At 42.3% G+C, this 20,711-nt stretch overlaps 1 protein-coding gene across 6 annotated transcripts in view; it reads left to right on the top strand.

The window, feature by feature from the left end:
- Window positions 1-16,255, top strand: part of LOC131541377 (cytosolic phospholipase A2 gamma-like) — a 41,480-nt gene extending 25,225 nt beyond the window's left edge. For 3 of the 6 annotated variants that reach the window (XM_058777082.1, XM_058777083.1, XM_058777081.1), the window contains 10 exons: window positions 3,094-3,196; window positions 3,276-3,416; window positions 3,752-3,814; window positions 3,910-3,969; window positions 4,312-4,437; window positions 7,139-7,279; window positions 12,718-12,795; window positions 12,880-13,034; window positions 15,296-15,461; window positions 15,561-16,255. In XM_058777082.1, the coding sequence (XP_058633065.1) occupies window positions 3,094-3,196; window positions 3,276-3,416; window positions 3,752-3,814; window positions 3,910-3,969; window positions 4,312-4,437; window positions 7,139-7,279; window positions 12,718-12,795; window positions 12,880-13,034; window positions 15,296-15,461; window positions 15,561-15,709 (1,182 nt within the window). In that variant the 3' untranslated portion in view covers window positions 15,710-16,255. The remainder of the gene's footprint in view (window positions 1-3,093; window positions 3,197-3,275; window positions 3,417-3,751; window positions 3,815-3,909; window positions 3,970-4,311; window positions 4,438-7,138; window positions 7,280-12,717; window positions 12,796-12,879; window positions 13,035-15,295; window positions 15,462-15,560) is intronic. The other 3 variants (XM_058777085.1, XM_058777086.1, XM_058777084.1) reach the window with 1 other exon arrangement.
- Window positions 16,256-20,711: the final 4,456 nt, after the last annotated feature.

Here is a 20,711-nt window from a genome sequence, read left to right as displayed (position 1 = left end):
TAATTATATTAAAATTATTAAAATATGATTATGATATTAAATAGTAAAATATGGGGTAGCCGAGAGAGCTCAACACGTTGCAAAAAAAAAAAAAAAAACGCATGCAAAAAGAAAAAAAACACCTGCGAATTAAGAAAACATTTTCATCAGTTTGACAACAGGTATTCTGCAAATACTCCCAACATGACCAAATACAGAAACACGCTGCAAATACTCACAACACGATCAAATACAGAAACGTGCTGCAAATACTCACAACACAACTGTAACGGGGCTGACGAGACGTGAGACGTGCGGATCCATGTGCAAGCTTTTATTTAAAGGCATGGTCATAAATACAGGCAGGGTTGAAACAATGGCAAACAGGTATGGCAGGGACAAGACAAAGAGTAATCTTAGGACTAGTGTGGGTCGACGATCGGCGAACAGTAGTGATGTGACGTTCGACACTGAGGCTTCGAAGCCTGTATCAAAAAAACGAAGCATCTGGCAGTGAAGCACTGTACCGGAGCTTGATTCATTTTGCCAAAACCACGTGATCTGTGACGTCCGAAGCTTCGTTTTCGCACACAACCACGTGACTGCTTTGTATTCTGTTTCAAATAACGCGAACCACTTGCGCAGTGGCAAGTGTCACTCACTTCTTTGATAAGAATGAATCGATGTACGAATAAATATATGCATGTGTAGTTTTGTGCATGTTCATTTTGTATTAATTCCCGCTTCACAATCATTTCAGCTGACCATTCTGATAATCTTCTTTTATTTTGATCATTTATGCATATCATATATTCTTGCCTATTTTTTCCACAAATTTATTCACAGACTCATTTATTCATATATTGTGTAAAACAATGACTGACATGTAAAATATAAATTTATATAGAGTTAATACTTTCTTTGCTTTATTTTCACAGCACAAACTGATTTATTATCTGAAACAATCCAAAAATGGCTGGGTCGTCTGGGACGCAAAGGCAGCTATTTCCACCTTTTGACCACAAGATGTCGTTAGTGTGCATCGTCTTGAAAAGCTTCGAGTAATGAACCTTTTTACGATACAGTTGAGGGGAAGCCTCGGTGCTTCGCAAAGCTTCATTTTTCCATCACTAGCGAACAGTCTCCAAAGGGGCTAGACAACAGAGGTAATCCAAAACGTAAGCAGTAGTCCAGGCAGGGGAAAACACAATCCGAAACAGGCAAGACTAGGAAACTAACAGGGCTCTGTAGAGTAGCTAACAACTAGGACAGTGATAAATGCATACAATACTCGGGCAGAGAGGGAGAGAAAGTCCAAGGCTTATAAGTAGTGTCTGATTGGATACAGCTGTGTGCGTGTGATCAGGTGAGCGTGTGATTAGTGAGATGGCTGATGGGAAATGCAGTCCATTGTGATGTGTGGTGTGAAAGTCAATATGATGGCAGGGCGACCTCTTGTGGCAGTCGGATAGAAGAGCAGGCCCAGGATTCGTAACATAGCCCCCCACCCAAGGAGCGGCTTCCAGACGCTCCTAGACAATCCTGGAGGGTGGTGGAGCGGAGGCGGAACAGGGGGAGGGATGGAGGGCCAGGTCCACGTGGAAGTGGAGTGACCGGGAACCAAGGCAGAGCCGGCAGAGCAGGAAGCCAGGGCAGAGTGGACGGGACTGGAGCCCACCAGGGCGAAGCAGACGGGACTTGAACCCACCAGGGCAGAGCCAACGGAACTAGAGCCCACCAGGGCGGAGCAGACTGGACTGGAGCCCACCAGGGCGGAGCAGACGGGACTGGAACCCACCAGGGCGGAGCCGACGGGACTGGAGCCCACCAGGGCGGAGCAGAATGCTGCAAATACTCACAACACAACCAAATACAGAAACACGCTGCAAATAGTCGCAACATGACCAAATACAGAAATGCGCTGCAAATACTCACAACACGACCAAATACAGAAATGCTCTGCAAATACTCACAACATGACCAAAAACAGAAACCCGCTGCAAATAGTCGCAACATGACCAAATACAGAAATGCGCTGCAAATACTCACAACACGACCAAATATAGAAACGCGCTGCAAATACTCACAACACGGTCAAATATAGAAACGCACTGCAAATACTCACAACACGACCAAATACAGAAACGTGCTGCAATTGCTCACAACACAACCAAATACAGAAACGCGCTGCAAATAGTCGCAACATGACCAAATACCGAAATACGCTGCAAATACTTGCAAAATAACCGAATATCTATAAGGGAACCACAACAAGTAAATAACCTGGCTGGGACATGCTTATCAATGTCTGCTCTGAAAGGTGATATTTTTGTTGATTTTAACACCCTTATAATATGACTCATTAGCTTTTTGGATATTAGCTTAAATAAGTTAATGAAATTCACAACTACTGTATCTGTGAAACATTAAGTAAGCTGGCTAAACTTACTTTTACAACTTTCCTTATGAAAATTAACCATGGTTTTACTATTAAAAAATAATAATAAAATAAACATGGTTATTAATATAATTAACCAGGTAACCACACATTAACCATGATTTTGCTACACTAACCATGGTATATTTTTTCAACTGTGGTTATACAAATGGCAATCAATAGGCCAAAAAACAAAACAAACAAAAAAAACCCCCAAAAAACAAAGTTAATTTGTGGTTACCGTGGTTTAACTATAAGTAACTATGGTATTTTGGTTTGGTGTAGTAAAAACAGATAATTTTTGTAAGGGTTCCGTTGTAGTAGTAGTGGCCTTTATTGTGGCCAGCCTAAGGCACACCTGTGCAATAATCATGCTGTCTAATCGGCATCTTGATATGCCACACCTGTGAGGTGGATGGATTATCTCGGCAAAGGAGAAGTGTTCACTAACACAGATTTAGACAGATTTGTGAACAATATTTGAGAGAAATAGGCCTTTTGTGTACATAGAAAAAGTCTTAGATCTTTGAGTTCAGCTCATGAAAAATGGGGGCAAAAACAAGTGTTGTTTTATAATTTTTTTCAGTGTATATATACTGTGTGTGTGTGTGTATATATATATATATATATATATGTGTATATATATATATACACGTTTAAAAATGTTTTTTCTACAGATAGATGAACACACTCTGACAGATAAGTGGTCCCAACTCGGTAAAGACCCATTTCCCATCTACACAGTGACTGACAAACAAAGCAAACAGGAGGAGGGAGGAGGTCTGTGTTTGTCTGAAATAATTAAAGAGTGTTATTGAGCTTGTGTCTGCTGTTATATGGAGGTGTTTTCTGTCTGCAGACCCCTGGTTTGAGATCACTCCACATGAAGCAGGTTATTCCCTCACTGGAGCGTTTGTGGACACCTCCAGCTTCGGCAGCCAGTTTGACAACGGCTCAAAGAAAAAACAGCAGCCTGAAATGGACATGCTGTACCTGCAGGGTATCAAACTCTGTCACAAGAATTTGTTAATATTTCCAATACCAATGTACACTGATCACCGAAGTTAATGGGTGTCAAAACGTTAACATAAACAACATTACAATTAGAAATGTGAAAAATCATTTAAAGCAGTTTTAACAGCACAGTGAGTTGCTGTTTTTCAAAATAAAACTTCTCATTACACAATGATTTAAAGTACAGATAATTTATGCTCAACAATTTAGAGGTCGAATAACAATTTTGTGCTTTAGACTAATATATTACACATTTTGCTTTAAAAATGGTGTTTTGTTTCATTTATTGTAAACACTTAAACGTAATCATGTTTTCTGCAGCTCTGTGTGGCGGTGCTTTAGCTGGAGAAGATAGTAAAGAATTAATCTGGGGAAAAATACAAGGTGCATCTGCATTTGAAGATTCAGTTCTGACTAAAGCAGACATTCATTTCATTATCATGTGAATCCATGATTATATTTGATTCCCCCCCACCCAGATTTCCTTAATCATTCAAGACCTACGAAAGAAATGAATATGTTTGAGGAAATGAAGGAAGGTAAAGCATTTATTTGCATTTCTGTTTTTATTTATTGATACTTTGTATCTTTTGTGTCAACTGACCTACTAACATTAACAAAGACTAATCCATACTGTAACAAATATACTGCTCGTGCACATGCGTGCATACACAGTGTTATTTAATAAATCATGAGATATGATCTAATTTAATTTAGCTTCAAATCAAACCATCTTAAATGGCTTTTGGACAATGTTGTGTATGTTTGTTTGTGGGAAACTCCTGATATCTGAACCTGATAAATTTGGGGGTGGAAAGCACTTACATTTAAGACATTTTCCAGTGTGTTCATGTTTGTTCAATGTGTATTTTCTTCAAAAGACCCAAACTCCCCACCTGTAGAAAAGTGTTACCAGGTTCTCAAGGATCTTGTGGACATGAATCTCTGTGTTTTAAATGTCAAAGATCCTTCTGCTCTTGATCAAACCATCAGAAAAACACTGAACGGTAAGAGTGTGTTAGAATTCATATAGTTTAGAGGAGCATAGTTTAGTTCATTTTAGAGTCTAGTTATCACACTTACTGTCAATAATTCTCAAGGTTCAGTTTCTGAATAGACAATCAAAAAGTTATTGAACTTTAATCTAATAGATGAAACTGCAAAACTGTATAAGAAAACATGGAAAAACATTACATTTACATTTAGTCATTTTGCAGACGCCTTTATCCAAAGCGACTTACAATTTGGGGAACACATGAAGCGATTCATCTTGAAGAGGCAAGCCGACAAAGGAAGTGCTTGTAACACCAAGTCTCAGGCATTGTTTAAATAAGTACAAGCTAGCAAGGGAAGGAATAAATAAGGAGAAAGAGTTTTTTTTTTTTTTTATGTGTAGGTTGAAGTCAAGTAGTGTCGAAAGAGATGAGTTTTCAGCTGTTGCTTGAAGATTGACAGGGATCCAGTACTCCGAATATGGGTGGGAAGATCATTCCACCAGCTAGGAATGGTGAACGAGAATGTTCTGGAGAGTGATTTTGAGCCTCTTTGTGATGGTACCACGAGGCGTCGCTCACTAGCAGATCTCAGACTTCTGGAGGGATGTAGATTCTTAATAGTGAGTGCATGTAGGCGGTGCTGAGCCTGTGGTTGTTCTATGAGCAAGCATCAGTGTCTTGAACTTGATGCGAGCTGCGATTGGTAGCCAATGCAATGAGATAAAGAGAGGTGTAACATGGGCTCTTTTGGGTTCCTTGAAGACCAGTCGTGCCGCCGCATTCTGAATCATTTGTAGAGGTTTGACTGTGTTTGATGGAAGTCCAGCCAGAAGAGCATTGCAGTAGTCCAGCCTAGAAATGACAAGGGCCTGGACAAGAAGTTGTGCAGCATGCTCCGTCAGAAAGAGCCTGATCTTTCTGATGTTGTGTAGTGCAAACCTGCAAGATCGAGCAGTCTTTGCAATGTGGTCTTTGAAGGTCAGCTGGTCATCAAAGATTACACCAAGATTTCTGACCGAAGTTGATGGGGTAATTGTTGATGAACCTAACTGGATCGTGATGTCATGCTGTAGAGTTGGAGCGGCAGGAAAGACAAGAAGCTCAGTCTTTGCCAGTTTGAGCTGGAGGTGATGTTCTTTCATCCATGCCGAGATGTCCGCCAGGCAACCTGAGATCCTTGCAGCTACCGTTGGATCATCTGGTTGAAAAGAGATAGAGCTGTGTGTCATCAGCATAGCAGTGGTAGGAGAATCCATGTGCCTGTATGATGGGACCCAGTGATGTAGTGTATGTGGAGAAGAGGAGGGGTCCAAGAACTGATCCCTGAGGAACCCCAGTGACCAGTCTATGTGCTTTGGATACCTCCCCTCCCCAGGCCACCCTGAAAGACCTACCAGTGAGATAGGATTCAAACCAGCGAAGTGGAATTCCAGCAATGCCCAGTGATGAGAGAGTGGAGAGGAGTATCTGATGATTGACAGTGTCAAACGCGGCAGATAGATCCAGCAGAATGAGGACTGATGATTTGGAATGGGCTTTTGCAATTCGCAGGGCTTCAGTGACCGAGAGAAGTGCAGTCTCAGTTGAATGGCCACTCCTGAAACCTGACTGTTTAGCGTCCAGTTTGTTGTTCTGTGAAAGAAACAATGAGACCTGGTTGAAGACAACACGTTCAAGTGTTTTCGCTATGAATGGAAGGAGAGAGACAGGTCTATAGTTTTCTATAAGAGAAGTGTTTAATGTAGGTTTTTTGAGCAGTGGGGTTACCCGAGCCTGCTTGAACGCAGTGGGGAAGATGCCTGTGAGGAGGGATGTGTTGATGATGTGTGTGAGTGTCGGTAAGAGCGTGGGAGATTGCTTGCAGAAGGTGTGAGGGATTGGGTCAAGAGGACATGTTGTAGGATGGTTGGAGAGGAGAATTTTGGATACTTCAGCCTCCGTCAGGGGACAGAAGGAGAAGATGGGAGGTTTAGCAGTGGATGTGGTTGGTTGGGGGTCCTGTGTGCGTGGAGGTGAGAACTGATCACTGATCGATCTAGTTTTGTCTGTAAAAAAAGTAGCAAAGTCATCAGCTGTAATAGAAGTGGTGGGAGGTGGTGGAGGGGGACAGAGGAGAGAATTAAATGTTCTGAAGAGATTACGCATGTCTCGAGCGCTGTTGATCTTGTTGTGGAAATGTGAGGATTTGGCAGTGTGGACATCAGCAGAGAAAGATGAGAGCAGAGACTGATACCTACTCAGGTCCGACGGGTTGTTTGATTTGTGCCATTTTCTCTCTGCCGCTCTGAGTTTAGTCCGATGTTCACGAAGAACATCAGATAACCAGGGGTTAGAAGGGGCAGTCCGTGCTGACCTAGAGGAGAGAGGACAAATGTCGTCTAGACAAGAAGTTAAGGTAGAGCATAAAGTTTCAGTAGCTGCGTTTACATCCAGAGATGAGAAATGGGTAGATGAGGGAAGAGAGGAGGATACTACAGAGGAAAGATGGGAAGGAGAAAGGGAGCGCAGGTTTCGTCTAAAAGTAACCGGTAGGGGGGTTGGTGGCACACGGGTAGCAAAATGTAGTGTAAATGTAATGAAGAAATGGTCCGAGATATGTAGCGGTTGTACCAGAATGTTATCTGCAGTACAGATAACATTCTGTCATTAAACAAGATAGATGAACTTGAATTACCAGATAACAAGAACTCCGTAATGTTTCTCTCTTTCACAGACCTAGCTGGAGGCAAAAGTCAGCTGATTTTTCCTACAGAAAAACTGAATGTTGCTGATAAAGAAGCTGCAAAACTGTATATGAAGCAATACACTGAGGATGTGTGTAATTATTTGAGTCAATTCAGTTTGGGGCCTTTAGGTAAGTTGAACTACCTCTACGTTGTATTTGACTTGTATATTGTCATTTTTAATGCGTAAAACAAGTGCTTTACTGTAAGATTCAATAAAGCTTCCAATCAGCAACAAAAAGGTTTTAACTGAAGCCAAGAAAGAACCTCTGCTGTAGACGACCAGTAAAGTGCGTTCATGGCAAAAATCATGATTATTTTAAAGGAACTGTTCACTCATTTACTCACCCTCATGTTGCTCCAAAACCATACTGTCTGTTCACCCAAAACTATAATGCTCCAAAACTGTCACGTCTGGACGGAGAGACAAACACTGGGTAAGTAGTAACACTCCTCTTTATTAATGTCCAACAGAAAGAGACTACCCACAAGGGGTTCAAAACGACGATATAACTTAGGCACTTCAAACTGAGGAATAATCAATCTTGACTTGACCCTTCTTTCAGGCACGTTCTGGCAGGAGATGTGAGGGGGAGAACCCGAGCAATCCAGGAGGTAGGTAGCGGTGAGAGACTGGCTTGCAACCTTGAGACCAACCAACGATTGAGTGAGGTGAGTGTCTTGATATAGTGTGCAGGTAAGTGGCATCAGGTGGTGATTAGTAATCTGGTGATTGTGAGCGGGTGTAAGTGGTTGGTGTGGATGATGCGATGGGTGGATCTGTGACAGTACCCCCTCCCCCACGGGCGTCTCCTGGCCGCATCCTCTTGGGGCAGGGCGGTCAGGGTGTGACAGATGAAAGTCGGAGAGAAGGGATGGATCCAGAACATCCTCTCGGTTTACCCATGATCTTTCTTCGGGGCCGAATCCCTCCCAGTCTACCAGATACTGGAGTCGGCCGCCCCGCCGTCGGGAGTCTAGGATCTCTTTGACTCTGTAGATGGTCTTGTTGGGGTCGGCTTCGGGAGGAGGTGGTACTTCGTGCTCTGTGGAAGGAGGGAGAACGGGATTAATGAATGGTTTTAATAGTGACACATGGAAGGTGGGTGAGATACGGTAGGTGTCTGGAAGCTGAAGTTCGTAGGTTACTTCGTTGATTCTGCGCGTTACAGGGAAGGGACCTACGTAACGGGGACTCAGCTTCCTGCAGGGCAGACGGAGGCGAATATCCCGAGTGGAGAGCCAGACTCGGTCGCCTGGTTGGTATATGGGCGTGGCGGCGCGATGGGTATCCGCATTGTCCTTGTGCCTCCGTACTGCCCGCTGGAGATGGACATGCGCTGAGTCCCATACACATTCGCTCTCCCGGAACCAGTAGTCAACCGCCGGGACTTGTTTCTTGTCGCAGTGAGTTCTGCGCGTACTCGGCCCAGGGCAGATACTGGCTCCAGCTGTCTTGATGTCGATGGCAATAGGCGCGGAGGTAGCGCCCAATCTCTTGAATTTTACGCTCGGTCTGGCCATTGGTTTGTGGGTGATAACCTGAGGAAAGGCTGACAGATACTCCCAGTAGACGGAAGAAACCACGCCAGACCCTGGAGATGAATTGAGGCCCTCTGTCTGAAACAATATCTTCTGGTAGGCCAAAGTTTCGAAAGACATTTTGGAAGAGAGTTTCGGCAGTTTCGAAGGCAGTGGGTAGCCCCCGTAGAGGGATTAGTTTGCAGGCCTTCGAGAATCTGTCTACTACGGCTAATATGGTAGTGAAGTCGTTGGAAGGTGGGAGGTCAGTGGCAAAATCTACCCCGATATGGGACCAGGGTCGGCGTGGAATCGGTAATGGAACCAGTTTGCCCTCCGGTAAGTGGCGTGGAGTGGATGTGATGGCGCAGACCGAACAGCCCTTGACGTAACGGGCGACATCCTGGGCCATGCTGGGCCACCAGTATTTGTTCCGGAGGAGCGAGAGGGTTCGTTGGCTGCCTGGGTGACCTGATCCCGGAGACGTGTGGATGGAGTCCAGCAGGGTGAGACGTAAGGTGGTAGGTACGTACTGCTTCCCTTCTGGACCTCCTGGCGGAGCAGGTTCAGTTTGAGTGGCGGCACGGATCTGATCATCCACCTCCCATATAATAGGACACGCAAACACCTTGGGTGAGAGAATGGGTTCCGGGTTCTCAGGTGATGGGTCTGGTTGGTGTAGACGGGATAGAGCATCTGCTTTGAGGTTCTTGTGGCCTGGACGGTAAGTGATTGTGAAGTGGAATCGGGTGAAGAATAGGGCCCATCGGGCTTGTCGTGGGTTTAGACGTTTGGCTTCGCGAAGGTATTGAAGGTTCTTATGGTCGGTTATCACCTCGAAGGGATGTTGCGCGCCCTCCAACCAGTGCCGGCACTCTTCCAGTGAGAGTTTGATGGCCAGTAACTCGCGGTTACCGATGTCATAGTTCTGCTCCGCCGAGGACATCTTCTTGGAGAAGTAGGCACATGGATGGAGTACAGGGGGTTCACCCTTTCGTTGGGACAACACGGCACCGATTCCTACCGTAGAGGCATCCACCTCCACCACGAAGCTGTGGCTTGGGTCCGGATGGGTCAAAGCCGGAGCGGTGCAGAAAGAGGATTTCAGCTGGTGGAAGGCTTGTGTGTCTTGAGGTGTCCAGGTGAGTGTTTTGGGCTTACGTTGGAGGAGAGAAGTCAGGGGAGCCGACAGATTGCTATAGTGGGCGATGAAGCACCGATAGAAATTTGCGAACCCTAGAAACCTCTGTAATTCCTTGATGGTGGATGGCAGAGGCCAGTTCCTTACGGCGTCCACCTTGGCGGGATCCATCCGTACTCCTTCAGCGTCTATGATATACCCCAAGAAGTGGATCTTGGTCTGGTGGAACTCGCACTTTTCAAGTTTGAGATAAAGGTGATGTTGACGGAGGCGTTGGAGTACTTGGGCTACATGGTTTTGATGTTCTTCGAGGTTAGGTGAGTAAATTAGGATGTCGTCTATGTAGATGAGTATAAATCGGTTTAGCATGTCCCGGAAGATTTCATTCATGAAGTTTTGGAAAACGGATGGAGAGTTTGAAAGGCCATACGGCATAACCCGGTATTCATAGTTCCCTGTGGGTGTTATAAAGGCCATCATCCACTCATCTCCCCTCCGGATGCGAACTAAGTTATAGGCGCTGCGGAGATCAAGTTTGGTGAAGATCCGGGCCCCATGGAGTTCTTCTAAGGAAGTGGGTACCAGTGGTAGTGGATAGGCAAACTTGACAGTTTGGGCGTTAAGTGCTCTATAATCAATACATGGCCGTAGGCCCCCATCCTTCTTTGCCACAAAGAAGAAACTGAATTCCGCAGGAGAGGTGGATGGACGGATGAACCCCTGTTGTAAAGCCTCCTTTACGTACTCCTCCATGGCAGCGCGCTCCGGGATCGAAAGGGGATAGACATGTCCTTTCGGTAATTTGGCCCCAGGCAGCAGGTCAATCGCGCAGTCCCAGGGTCTGTGAGGTGGAAGATGTGTTGCGGCGACCTTACTGAACACGTATTGATAGGCGTGATAGACTGAAGGAATTTGGACGGATTTATGTGATGTTGGGCTTTCGATGGTGGTGGAACACAGCGTGATGGAGGGAATGGTCTGGCGAGGTACCGGAAGACCCGTGAGGCATTTTTTGAAGCAGGAGTTACTCCAACGAAGGATCTCCCCCGAGTTCCAATGCAAATCTGGATGGTGTTTGGCGAGCCAGGGTCGGCCCAGGACCATGTCCACAATGGCCCTTTCCAGAACGAGAAAAGAGATCTGTTCTTCGTGGAAGTGTCCGATGCGGAGAGTGATCTCCGGAGTGTGATGCCGCACTAACCCCTTACTTAATGGTTTGCCTTGAATTGTGGAGATTTGATAAGAGGTGGTGCCCCGGAGTCGAGGGAGCTGGATTTGGTGGAGACTGGCCGAGGAGATGAAGTTTCCAGAGGCACCGGAGTCGATGAGGATTTTGACTGGAAAAGATCGGTTCAGGTATATGATTAGGGCATCACCATGTGGAATTTCAGAGACATCCGGGTGAAGATAGACCGTACTCACCGTCGAGTTCGTGGGGCGAATTAGGCAGGAAGGCAACGAGTGATTTTCTGACCCGCAATACATGCAGAGGTGATGGGTCATCAGGCGAGACCGTTCCTCTGGGGACAGGTGGTAACGACCCAGTTGCATGGGTTCGGATGTTAGTGGAGTAATTTTAGGTGCGGCAGTAGTTGAGGCGTCTTCAGCGTGGCAAGCATTCAGATGTTGAGAGATGTGCAGCGACTTCTGTAGGAAGCTTTCTAGTCCCACCGTGTCATCTATGATTGACATTTGTTGTCTGATGGAGGGTTCGAGACCCCGTCGGAATGCAGCCAAGAGCGCAGTTTCGTTCCACCCACTACTTGCGGCTAGAGTGCGAAATCAAACGGTGTAGTCGTGAATGGACAGGTTGGCTTGCCGTAGCTGGAAGAGCTCATCGTGAACGGAGATTGAGGAAGCAGAGTGACTGAATACTTCACGGAAGTGATTGATAAAAGCATACAGCGACCGCACTATCTGGCTGTGCGAATTCCAGAGTGCCTCAGCCCACTGCAACGCTCTTCCCGACAGCAGAGACATGATGAAGGCGATCTTCGCCCGATCGTTCACGATCTGGTGAGGTTGGAACTCGAAATATAGTGAACACTGAAGCAGTAAACCACTGCAGGCGGCCGCATCGCCGGAGTAGATCGCCGGTTTGGCCATGGGACATGCGGAAGGAGGTATAACTTATAACTTAGGCACTTCAAACTGAGGAATAATCAATCTTGACTTGACCCTTCTTTCAGGCACGTTCTGGCAGGAGATGTGAGGGGGAGAACCCGAGCAATCCAGGCGGTAGGTAGCGGTGAGAGACTGGCTTGCAACCTTGAGACCAACCAACAATTGAGTGAGGTGAGTGTCTTGATATAGTTTGCAGGTAAGTGGCATCAGGTGGTGATTAATAATCTGGTGATTGTGAGCGGGTGTAAGTGGTTGGTGTGGATGATGCGATGGGTGGATCTGTGACAAAAACATTCATAAAGAATTGTAAAATAAATCCAATATGAATCAGATGGTTTAATTTGAGTTTTCTGAAGAGACACAGTCACTTTACACGATGAACAGATTTAATTTTGGCTTTTCTTCACGTCTGTCTTCTTTCTCAACAACTGACACATAACTGACTGTATTTACATGAACACACCAAGACGGTCATTTTGATATATTTTTTTAAACGGTATAAAAGATTGCAGTTTTAAAGGAAGGCAACCAAATGTGGCACAATAATCATTTTGTCATGATTATCATGTTTTCATAATCATTGAATGTCAATATTGAAATTTCAACTAAAATGTGAATAATCACACCCCCTTCTTTAAAGTATAAAACTAAAGAAATTGTTTATAAATTATTAATTAATTTCCAAATATGTTCAACAGAAAGACAATATAAAGAATATAAACCAATACAGGAACCTTAGAACCATTTACTAATTTTAAGAACCATTGTGCATTTGTATTTCAGACATTTTCTTGAGCACTTGTAGATGCGTGGCTCAGTGGATCTGGGGCAGGAATTATAACTTCCTTCACAGAATGACAGGTGAGAACAGACCTTCGGTTAACTAGAAATTCAGTAAAGTGAATGATATAATAAACAGACTCATTTCATGCTGTGATCCTTCAGATGAAACCTTACCTTCCGCTCTTCTGAAAACTGAGATGAGAGACTTTGAAGATGCAGGACTATTACTCAACTCACCGTACATCTCAGTGCTGAGAAAAGAACGAAACATTGACCTCATCATTTCCCTGGATTTCAGTGAAGGCGATCCTTTCATGGTATAACACACATTTTTAAGACATACTCTAAAAAAAGTTAAAGACACAGATCACCTAGAAATCATTGTTCACTCCCCCTCCTATCGTTCCAAACCTGTATTTCTCTCTTTGTTCTGTAGAAAACCACAGGAGATTTAAAAAAACAAAAAAAACAATCTTGCTGCTTATCCTCATTCATTTAACCACCTGAGTTCACACTAACCTTAAAAAACATTGACAGCTAATTACAAATGCGGTGCATCATTTAATTCAATAAAACCAACAGAAAAGAAAACTAATTTAAAGAGGTCATGAACTGCCTTTTTTTATTTTGTACTGTTCTGTGAGGTCCACTTACTGTTACGAGTTGTCCCCAAGGAATACAAGGTAACAAAGGATTCAGTGCAATCAGGTTCTTTAATAGTAACAATGTGTTCAGTAACAAAGTAAACAACATCAGTATAACTTTAAGACTCAACAAACGTGGTCACCAAACTGAATGTTTATAAAGCAAACTTAAACTAGGGAGTAAACGAGATAATGACAAAACACAGGTGAACCGACTTAACCTTAATTAACTAATAAAGAACTACTGAGGAAGACCGGAACAAAACCAAATAAGGGAAAACAAGAACAGATAGATGAAACAGAAAAAGACCAAACTGAAGTCCCAACTCCTAACATTACTCCCTCCTCCCGGAAGGCGCGTCCAGCGCCGCAACAGTTCCACCGGGTAGGGAGGGGGGGGGCACCCTGGAGGCCACTGCGAGGCCAGAACAAGGGAGACCTCCAGGACGGGTCAGTGGAGTCCATGGTGGATCAGTGGAGTCCGGCGGCCATGGTGGATCAGGGGAGTCCGGTGGCCATGGCGGATCCGGGGACTCTGTGGCCTTGGTCCTTGGCCCGGCCACACAGGCAATGACTATATGCCCCCCCCCCCCCAATTTTCTTGGGGAAGTCCACTTCTGGGGGGCGCTCTGGAAGCGCGGAGCTGGACGGGACCAGCGGAGACTCTTGGGGGAGTAAAGATTTACAGTTTTTGTCATTTCAATTTTTGACTAAAAACTGTTTTTACTATGTAAATATTACAAATAGTACTATATTAAAAACAGCATTTACTATCCATTATGCATTTTATACCCAACTCTGGTGAGGGATATGCTTTAAAAATATGCTGGATATGCTGGTGAGGGAAAATGCTTTAAAAAGACCTTTCCAGATAATCACCAGTGTTTGTGACCCCTGCATCACCGAGGGGTTCTTATGGGCCTTTAGCCCCGTTGTACCCTAATATTTTCTGTGCTGTTTTTATCCCCCTCATCAGAACGCTCTATTTGAATAGGCATAGCAGATTGTAAACTCAGAAGTAAACGCCCACTGCTGTCATTGGCTAATAGTTGTTTATGTTTTGTACACAAGTATGTTTGACAGCATTCATTCCTCATAGATGGGGATTTAGGTCAAAAACATAAATAACTCATTACATATCAAACAATCTGTAAGAAGAGACAAAGCAATAGTGATCACTTAATGAAAACAGTTACTCACACTTGTGTTGCAACATTACTTTTGGATCCAATATAGGCGGCCCAGCTTTCTGAAAATCTCGCATCGAATTGTTCCTTGTTTGTCAACTAATCCACGGTAAAATTAAGTGAGCAAAGGGCCAAGTTCTTACTGACGCAATCTGGATCTTCATTAAAAGTAAAGTTCATCCACACTTTCCTGATGCTGGATCAGAAGGAAGGCAAAGCAAACACTGTTTTTTCACAGCTTGGCACTGCACAGCGTCTTGTCTTCAGAGCCAACTTTATTGTTTGGATTCTGCATAGACCTGTGCATTCGCTTCCCGTAAACACTACATGTGCGACCCGGTGGGCTAACCGGGTAGCGACGTAGACAAGTAGAAGCAGGCGTTGATTTGTGGAGGTGGTGCTTATCCACACTATTACATCATAGTGTAGAACATACCACAAGCTGTTGTTTTGGCAGACTGCCTTCAATAAAAGTTTTGAGTTCTGAAACTTACAGGATGTTTTTATAGTACAATGATCTCTTATGTCAAATGATAAAGAGAATTTTGGTTTGTCAGTTCATGACCCCTTTAAACAAAACTGCGTACGTTTTCATTTTAACTGGTATTTATTTATAAAACCTGGAGAGAGCATCTGCTAGCATTCCTATTCATCTCAGCCTTATGATTTCAGTCAAGAAGTTAAATTTCAACTCAAATCTCTATCTAATCCTTTCAATAAATAAATGCTGTTGCTTTTCCACTGCAGACAGTGAGAGAAGCTGCTGAGAAGTGCAAGAAACTAAACATCCCTTTCCCTGAAGTCAATATTCCCAGTGAAGACCTGAAGAAACCAAAGGACTTCTATGTGTTCAAAGGCCAAAACACTCCAACCGTGATTCACATCCCTCTGTTTAACGTGGTCAACTGTGGAGGCAAGTTACGATTGTCTAGCTGAATAAAACTACAACAAAAAAAATGACAAAAAAAAAAATAGCCTATAGATATATGTAAGCATTTTGTTATTTCTTTAGATGAAGTTGAGGCCTGGAGGAACAAATATCGCACCTTTCAAGGTCCTTACAGTGCTGAGATGATCACTGATCTTATGGAGGTCGCTGGAAAAAACATCTCAAACAACAGAGAGAAACTGAAGGAGCAGATTGCGGCGGTCGTTGGGTGAAAAGGACACAACTGATGAGAATCTGAATATCAGTGGTGTGCAGCGTTCTGAACAGAGGAGGCCTTGCTGTTTATTTGAACGTTTTTCTCTTTTTACGTAAAGTTCCGTGCTAGTTACACTTAATGCTGACACATTTTTTTTCAGGTTAAATAACTGATGTTAAGCTGTTCTTTAGTCAACACATTTTCAGAGACCATCAAACTGAGAAAAAAAAAGCTCATTGATTGTTTTCCAGTTTGAATGTGACCTGACATAAAGTGGTGATATCTGAGTGAGTTGTTGACGTTTTATTAGTCTTCTCATTAACACCATTTGTTCATTCAGATGGATTTGCAGATGCAGAATGTAAATGGAATTGAGAGGCGGGGTTTAACAGTGTAACCGGCCAATCACATCACAGCACAACGGAGGCACTCTTCTATTTAATGTTTTTTGCAAACATTATTAAGCAAGATAATCATTAATATTCAAATCAACCATAAGACAGATGTGATTACAATTACTGATTAATATACTGTAGTGCTTTGCCTCTGTTCCAATGAATTAATAAACTGTTCTATAAAAATACAGTTTTGTCCTGGCCATTTAATTTTTAAACAGCACAAATTCTCACTATTAATCAAAGTGATAGTTGTTATCCTGGATGCTGATTGGACAATCCAGCGCTTTTATAATTTTTTGTATAACTAGAACCTTTTATAATTTTTTTAATACATCTTTGCTCATTCCATGCTTTTTGCCATTCATTGTTAATGACTTTTAACATCTTCCTTGCTAAGAGTCACTTGTATATCTATTTCTGAACATTTAAGAGCCTTCTTAGCTAGTTTATCAACCATTTCATTAACCTCCACTCCCACATGAGCAGGAACCCACAGGACGATTATTAAACTTGCACTACTTTTTCTTAACAAACATGCAAAAATCTCAAAAATGATGTCTTGCCTTGATGTCAGTATAGCATAAGAGTCAGAACAAAGTACAATAAATCTTGGTTTTAAACCCACTGGAGTGCTACCATCACAGCAATCAATTCTGCTGCATACATTGACATGTGGTCAGTTATCCTTTTCTTAATGCTGTTTTGAAATTTAGGGATATATACTGCGGCAGCTGTTCTACCAGAGACAGGATCTTTAGAACCATATATAAATGCAACCATGATGAATAAAGCTGATCTAACCTGATCATAGTCTGCAATACCACCGACTTGTGCGTCCCTGTTAGCACACATCCAAACTTTTAATGTTTCTGTTTCCGTGTTCTCAGCGTTCTTCTATCACTCCCTGTGATACTGGATAACTCTCTTTGTGATCTTTTATATTGACCCAATAATTCATTCTTAGTTCATACCTAAGAAGGTATAAAGGAGCACACACACACACACACACATCCATATATATATATATATATATATATATAAATTTGTTTAAAAACAAAGCAAATTTATTTCACAAAAAATTAAGTTAAAACTGTTAAGATTATGACCAATAGTGAATAAACAGCCTGTAAGCCAGCCAGGTAAGTCCCAAACAGTCCTAAACTAGTTTTTGTTAATACAATTAAGTTGGTATGAGCCACCACAGTCATTTAAACGTATGCAAACTCGGGGCTTAAAGAAAATTTCGAGTTTCCCACTCGTAATAACCACTTTGTGGTGGCGTTCATGTGCGTTCAACTCGTAAATACTATGTATCCGACATGACTTGAACGCTCCATAAAGACACCTCTGGTCACTGGGTTGTTACACCAATTTGACGCTGGGAGAATGAAGGGACATGTTTTTAAATTGACCAAATTAAGTTACGAAAATAACGATAGAATAATGACACTGACATTAAACCTGTCAACATCTCATCTGACCGCAGATACTGAATCGGGACAGCGCTTTTTTTCTCAGGCACTCTTAACTTAAACTACATCTGACAGAAGTATCAACAGCTTTCATGCACGTCTTTTAAAATAAAAGTCTCGCATCAGAAAAACATTTAGAATTACGTTTTTTGTTGTTGATGTCGTTTCTTTGGCCGCACACTCCGCGTCCCACCAGTTGAGAAACACTGATCTATCTTGTATATCTTTGAATACTCTACTTATATTGTTCTTTCAAGCAGAAAATCCATTAATCCAGTTGTACAATTTCCCTCCTGTTCACATACATTTAAGTTAAATTAAAAATCTTATGTTTTCTCAATATCAACTAAAACCCCTATCAGTACTTCTTTATTTGCTTGTGTATTCCTGCATTGGCTTCTAGGCTTAAAACAGCGTCCTAGTATTCCGTCCCAGCCTAAATTCTATCTACTTTTAATATCCTCTGATACATTATCATTACTGTGGACTTTGACAAATACTTCAGCTAGCATTTCATCTTTTCATTATCCGTCACTGCTATTTTTCCTTCTTAATTAAAAAAAAAAAACTGGTATTGTTTGATTTCTATATATTCCTCCCATTTTTCCTATTGTGCCCTATACTTCACTTAAGTCAATATCTTCTCCTATTGTTTTACACCAATCTCTCCAGTTCTTCTTTTAACTGCTCGAACAGTTCTTCTTACTTCTACACAGACGCGTTATGAGAGGCTGCGAGTATGGAGCGAATTTTGTGACAAAATTCTACAAACAAATCCAGCGTTTTCCAAATAAACACAATCTGCTTTGCAAACAAAAACTCGATTTTCAAACAAACGCAAAGTGATTTGCAAATACAAAACTATTTGAGAGAAAATGCAGAGGTATGGAAAAATAATTGTATTGTGTGTTACAACTGTGCAGGAGGGGCTTTGGAGGGGCAGGTGCTCAAAGTATAAAAGGGACACATGGAACACGACTTTTAATAGGGCTGTGCTCCTTGCTGATGTGTGTATCGAAATGGATGCTTCTGTATTGATACAGCAGCAAATGCCATCACTCGGGTTTGAAAAAGAAACACAGAACAGAAAAGACCATTTTAAGTTTAAATGTTAAAGACATTTTTTGCACTTCTTAATTACGCTGGAATTATATTATTATTATTGTTGTTGTTGTTATTGACTTTACAGGTTATGGGTTTGCTGTTGTAAACAATACTGTTGTTGTTGTAGAAAAAAAATGTTCCTGTCTTATTTAAAATAGGATTCTATTCCTGTTTTTGAGTGATAATGATTATGAAAACAGGATTGATAAGTATAATTCGGAGGACGAGAAAATCAGTATAAGCCTGTTTTACCAGTGTTGTGATAATTATTCTTAAGGCACTCTACGTTTTTTAAATAAATACTATAATAATAATAATAGTTCAAAGTATGAATTTTTAGTCAAATAACATAAAAAAGACAAGATGCTTCGATGCGCTTTAAACTTTTCCCAATTAAACAGAAAGAGCGAAAGAGAACAAGCACCTTTGTTCACATTGCTGTTTGTAGAACTACTTTAGCTGCATTTTTAATGTTTAATATTAATTTTAATAAAATGTAAATTCGTCCCCTGCACTTTATTCGAGCTCGAGCAAGTGTTTTCACATAGAGGTTTCTAGATTTAAATTAAAAGAGACATGACCTGAGTCTTATTCGTATCCAAAATGAGGAGATATGAATATCAGGAGAGCTGAACACTCTCGTGCAGTGCATGTTTCATTCATACTCGAAGCCAGAGGGCGCGCTCGCGCAGAAATTTATGACCTGCAGGAAATCCCTAATATGGACAAACACACAACTATCACTGTAGCTGAGCTGAATAAAAAGCAGAAACGTTTTTACTGATGAAATGTGAAGACAATAAACACACGATTGCGAAAATATATGGTTTATGTGTGTTTTCAAGTTATCTCCAGGTAATAAATAAATAAACTATATGAAAAATGCAGTACTGATTGATATATCATTTAGTATAGAAACTATACAATATATTCCCTCAATTATTCTGTGATAAAAATGGGAAAAAGGTGTTCGTAGTACCCTTTACAAACCAATCATAAAATTGTCATTAGGAAAACAGTGATCAAAAATATTGTAGCCCCTTGCTGCAGCTAATCTTGCTTCCACAGGCTACACACAGCAATATATAAACAACAGCTGTGCATGATCTCTTCACACCGTTCTCGTAAAATAATAACAGTTTACAAGCACACCGCTCCGCTGAGAATTACCGGTAGTCGCAGACGTTATTGAAGGCATCCTGGTAGTGCCCTAAATTACTAAAGGTGTCTGAACCTGAGCGATCATCCCGGATGAGATCATCAGGTGAAAGGTCATCATGTGGATAATTTTATTTACAGCTAAATTATTATTGATTAATTTTACTAATAGTTATATTGGGCAGGCCTTCACAAAAGGGCGTTTAACGAGTTCGTTTGCCCATATAATCATTGGGAAATAGAGTAAACTTATTTGGCTTGCTGTCCACTGATGGGTGGCTCGATGAAGCAGTTTCAACTCGAGCTCTGATAAACCCCCCAGGGACATGGTATAAGGTGATTACAAAGGGCAAGGTACCTAAGAAGAAGGTGGAGATTGGGGAGGTGGAGGGATGCTAGAGCAGCTGAGACTGGAGAGAGGTAAGCAGCTGCTTATATACTCCGGCTGTTGATTGAAAGATTAGATGGGCTCGCTCCTCCCTAACTTACGTTTAGGAACTTCATTTAATTACAAAAAAAAAAAAAAAACTGCCATGACGAAAGGGCACTTTGGGCATCAAGGGGAAAAGGGGCAGGTTCTCAGGCACCCACCGCGCACCCCTCTGCACGTGCCTGCAACTGTGAGACTCATTTGCTTTTTTATGAGGAAACGGCTTGATTTTCTCACAAATGCAATTGAGCAACTTCCTTTTTTCCTTCCAAAAACAGCAGATGACGCTGTCGGTCAATTTATGCTAGTCTCTCAAGATGCCCGTTTACCTTTTCAGGGAATACAGCAGACCAACATGAGTGGGGAACAGGTGAGTTTCTGTCTTACTATATCTATAATTAACCATTTAGATGTTTTCTCAAAGGCGAAGCAGGATACCCAGGGCTCGGTTTACAC

Source organism: Onychostoma macrolepis, chromosome 05, assembly GCF_012432095.1.
Source record: "Onychostoma macrolepis isolate SWU-2019 chromosome 05, ASM1243209v1, whole genome shotgun sequence".
In the NCBI taxonomy this organism is placed as follows: domain Eukaryota; kingdom Metazoa; phylum Chordata; class Actinopteri; order Cypriniformes; family Cyprinidae; genus Onychostoma; species Onychostoma macrolepis.
This window is presented reverse-complemented; position numbering and strand designations above follow the sequence as displayed.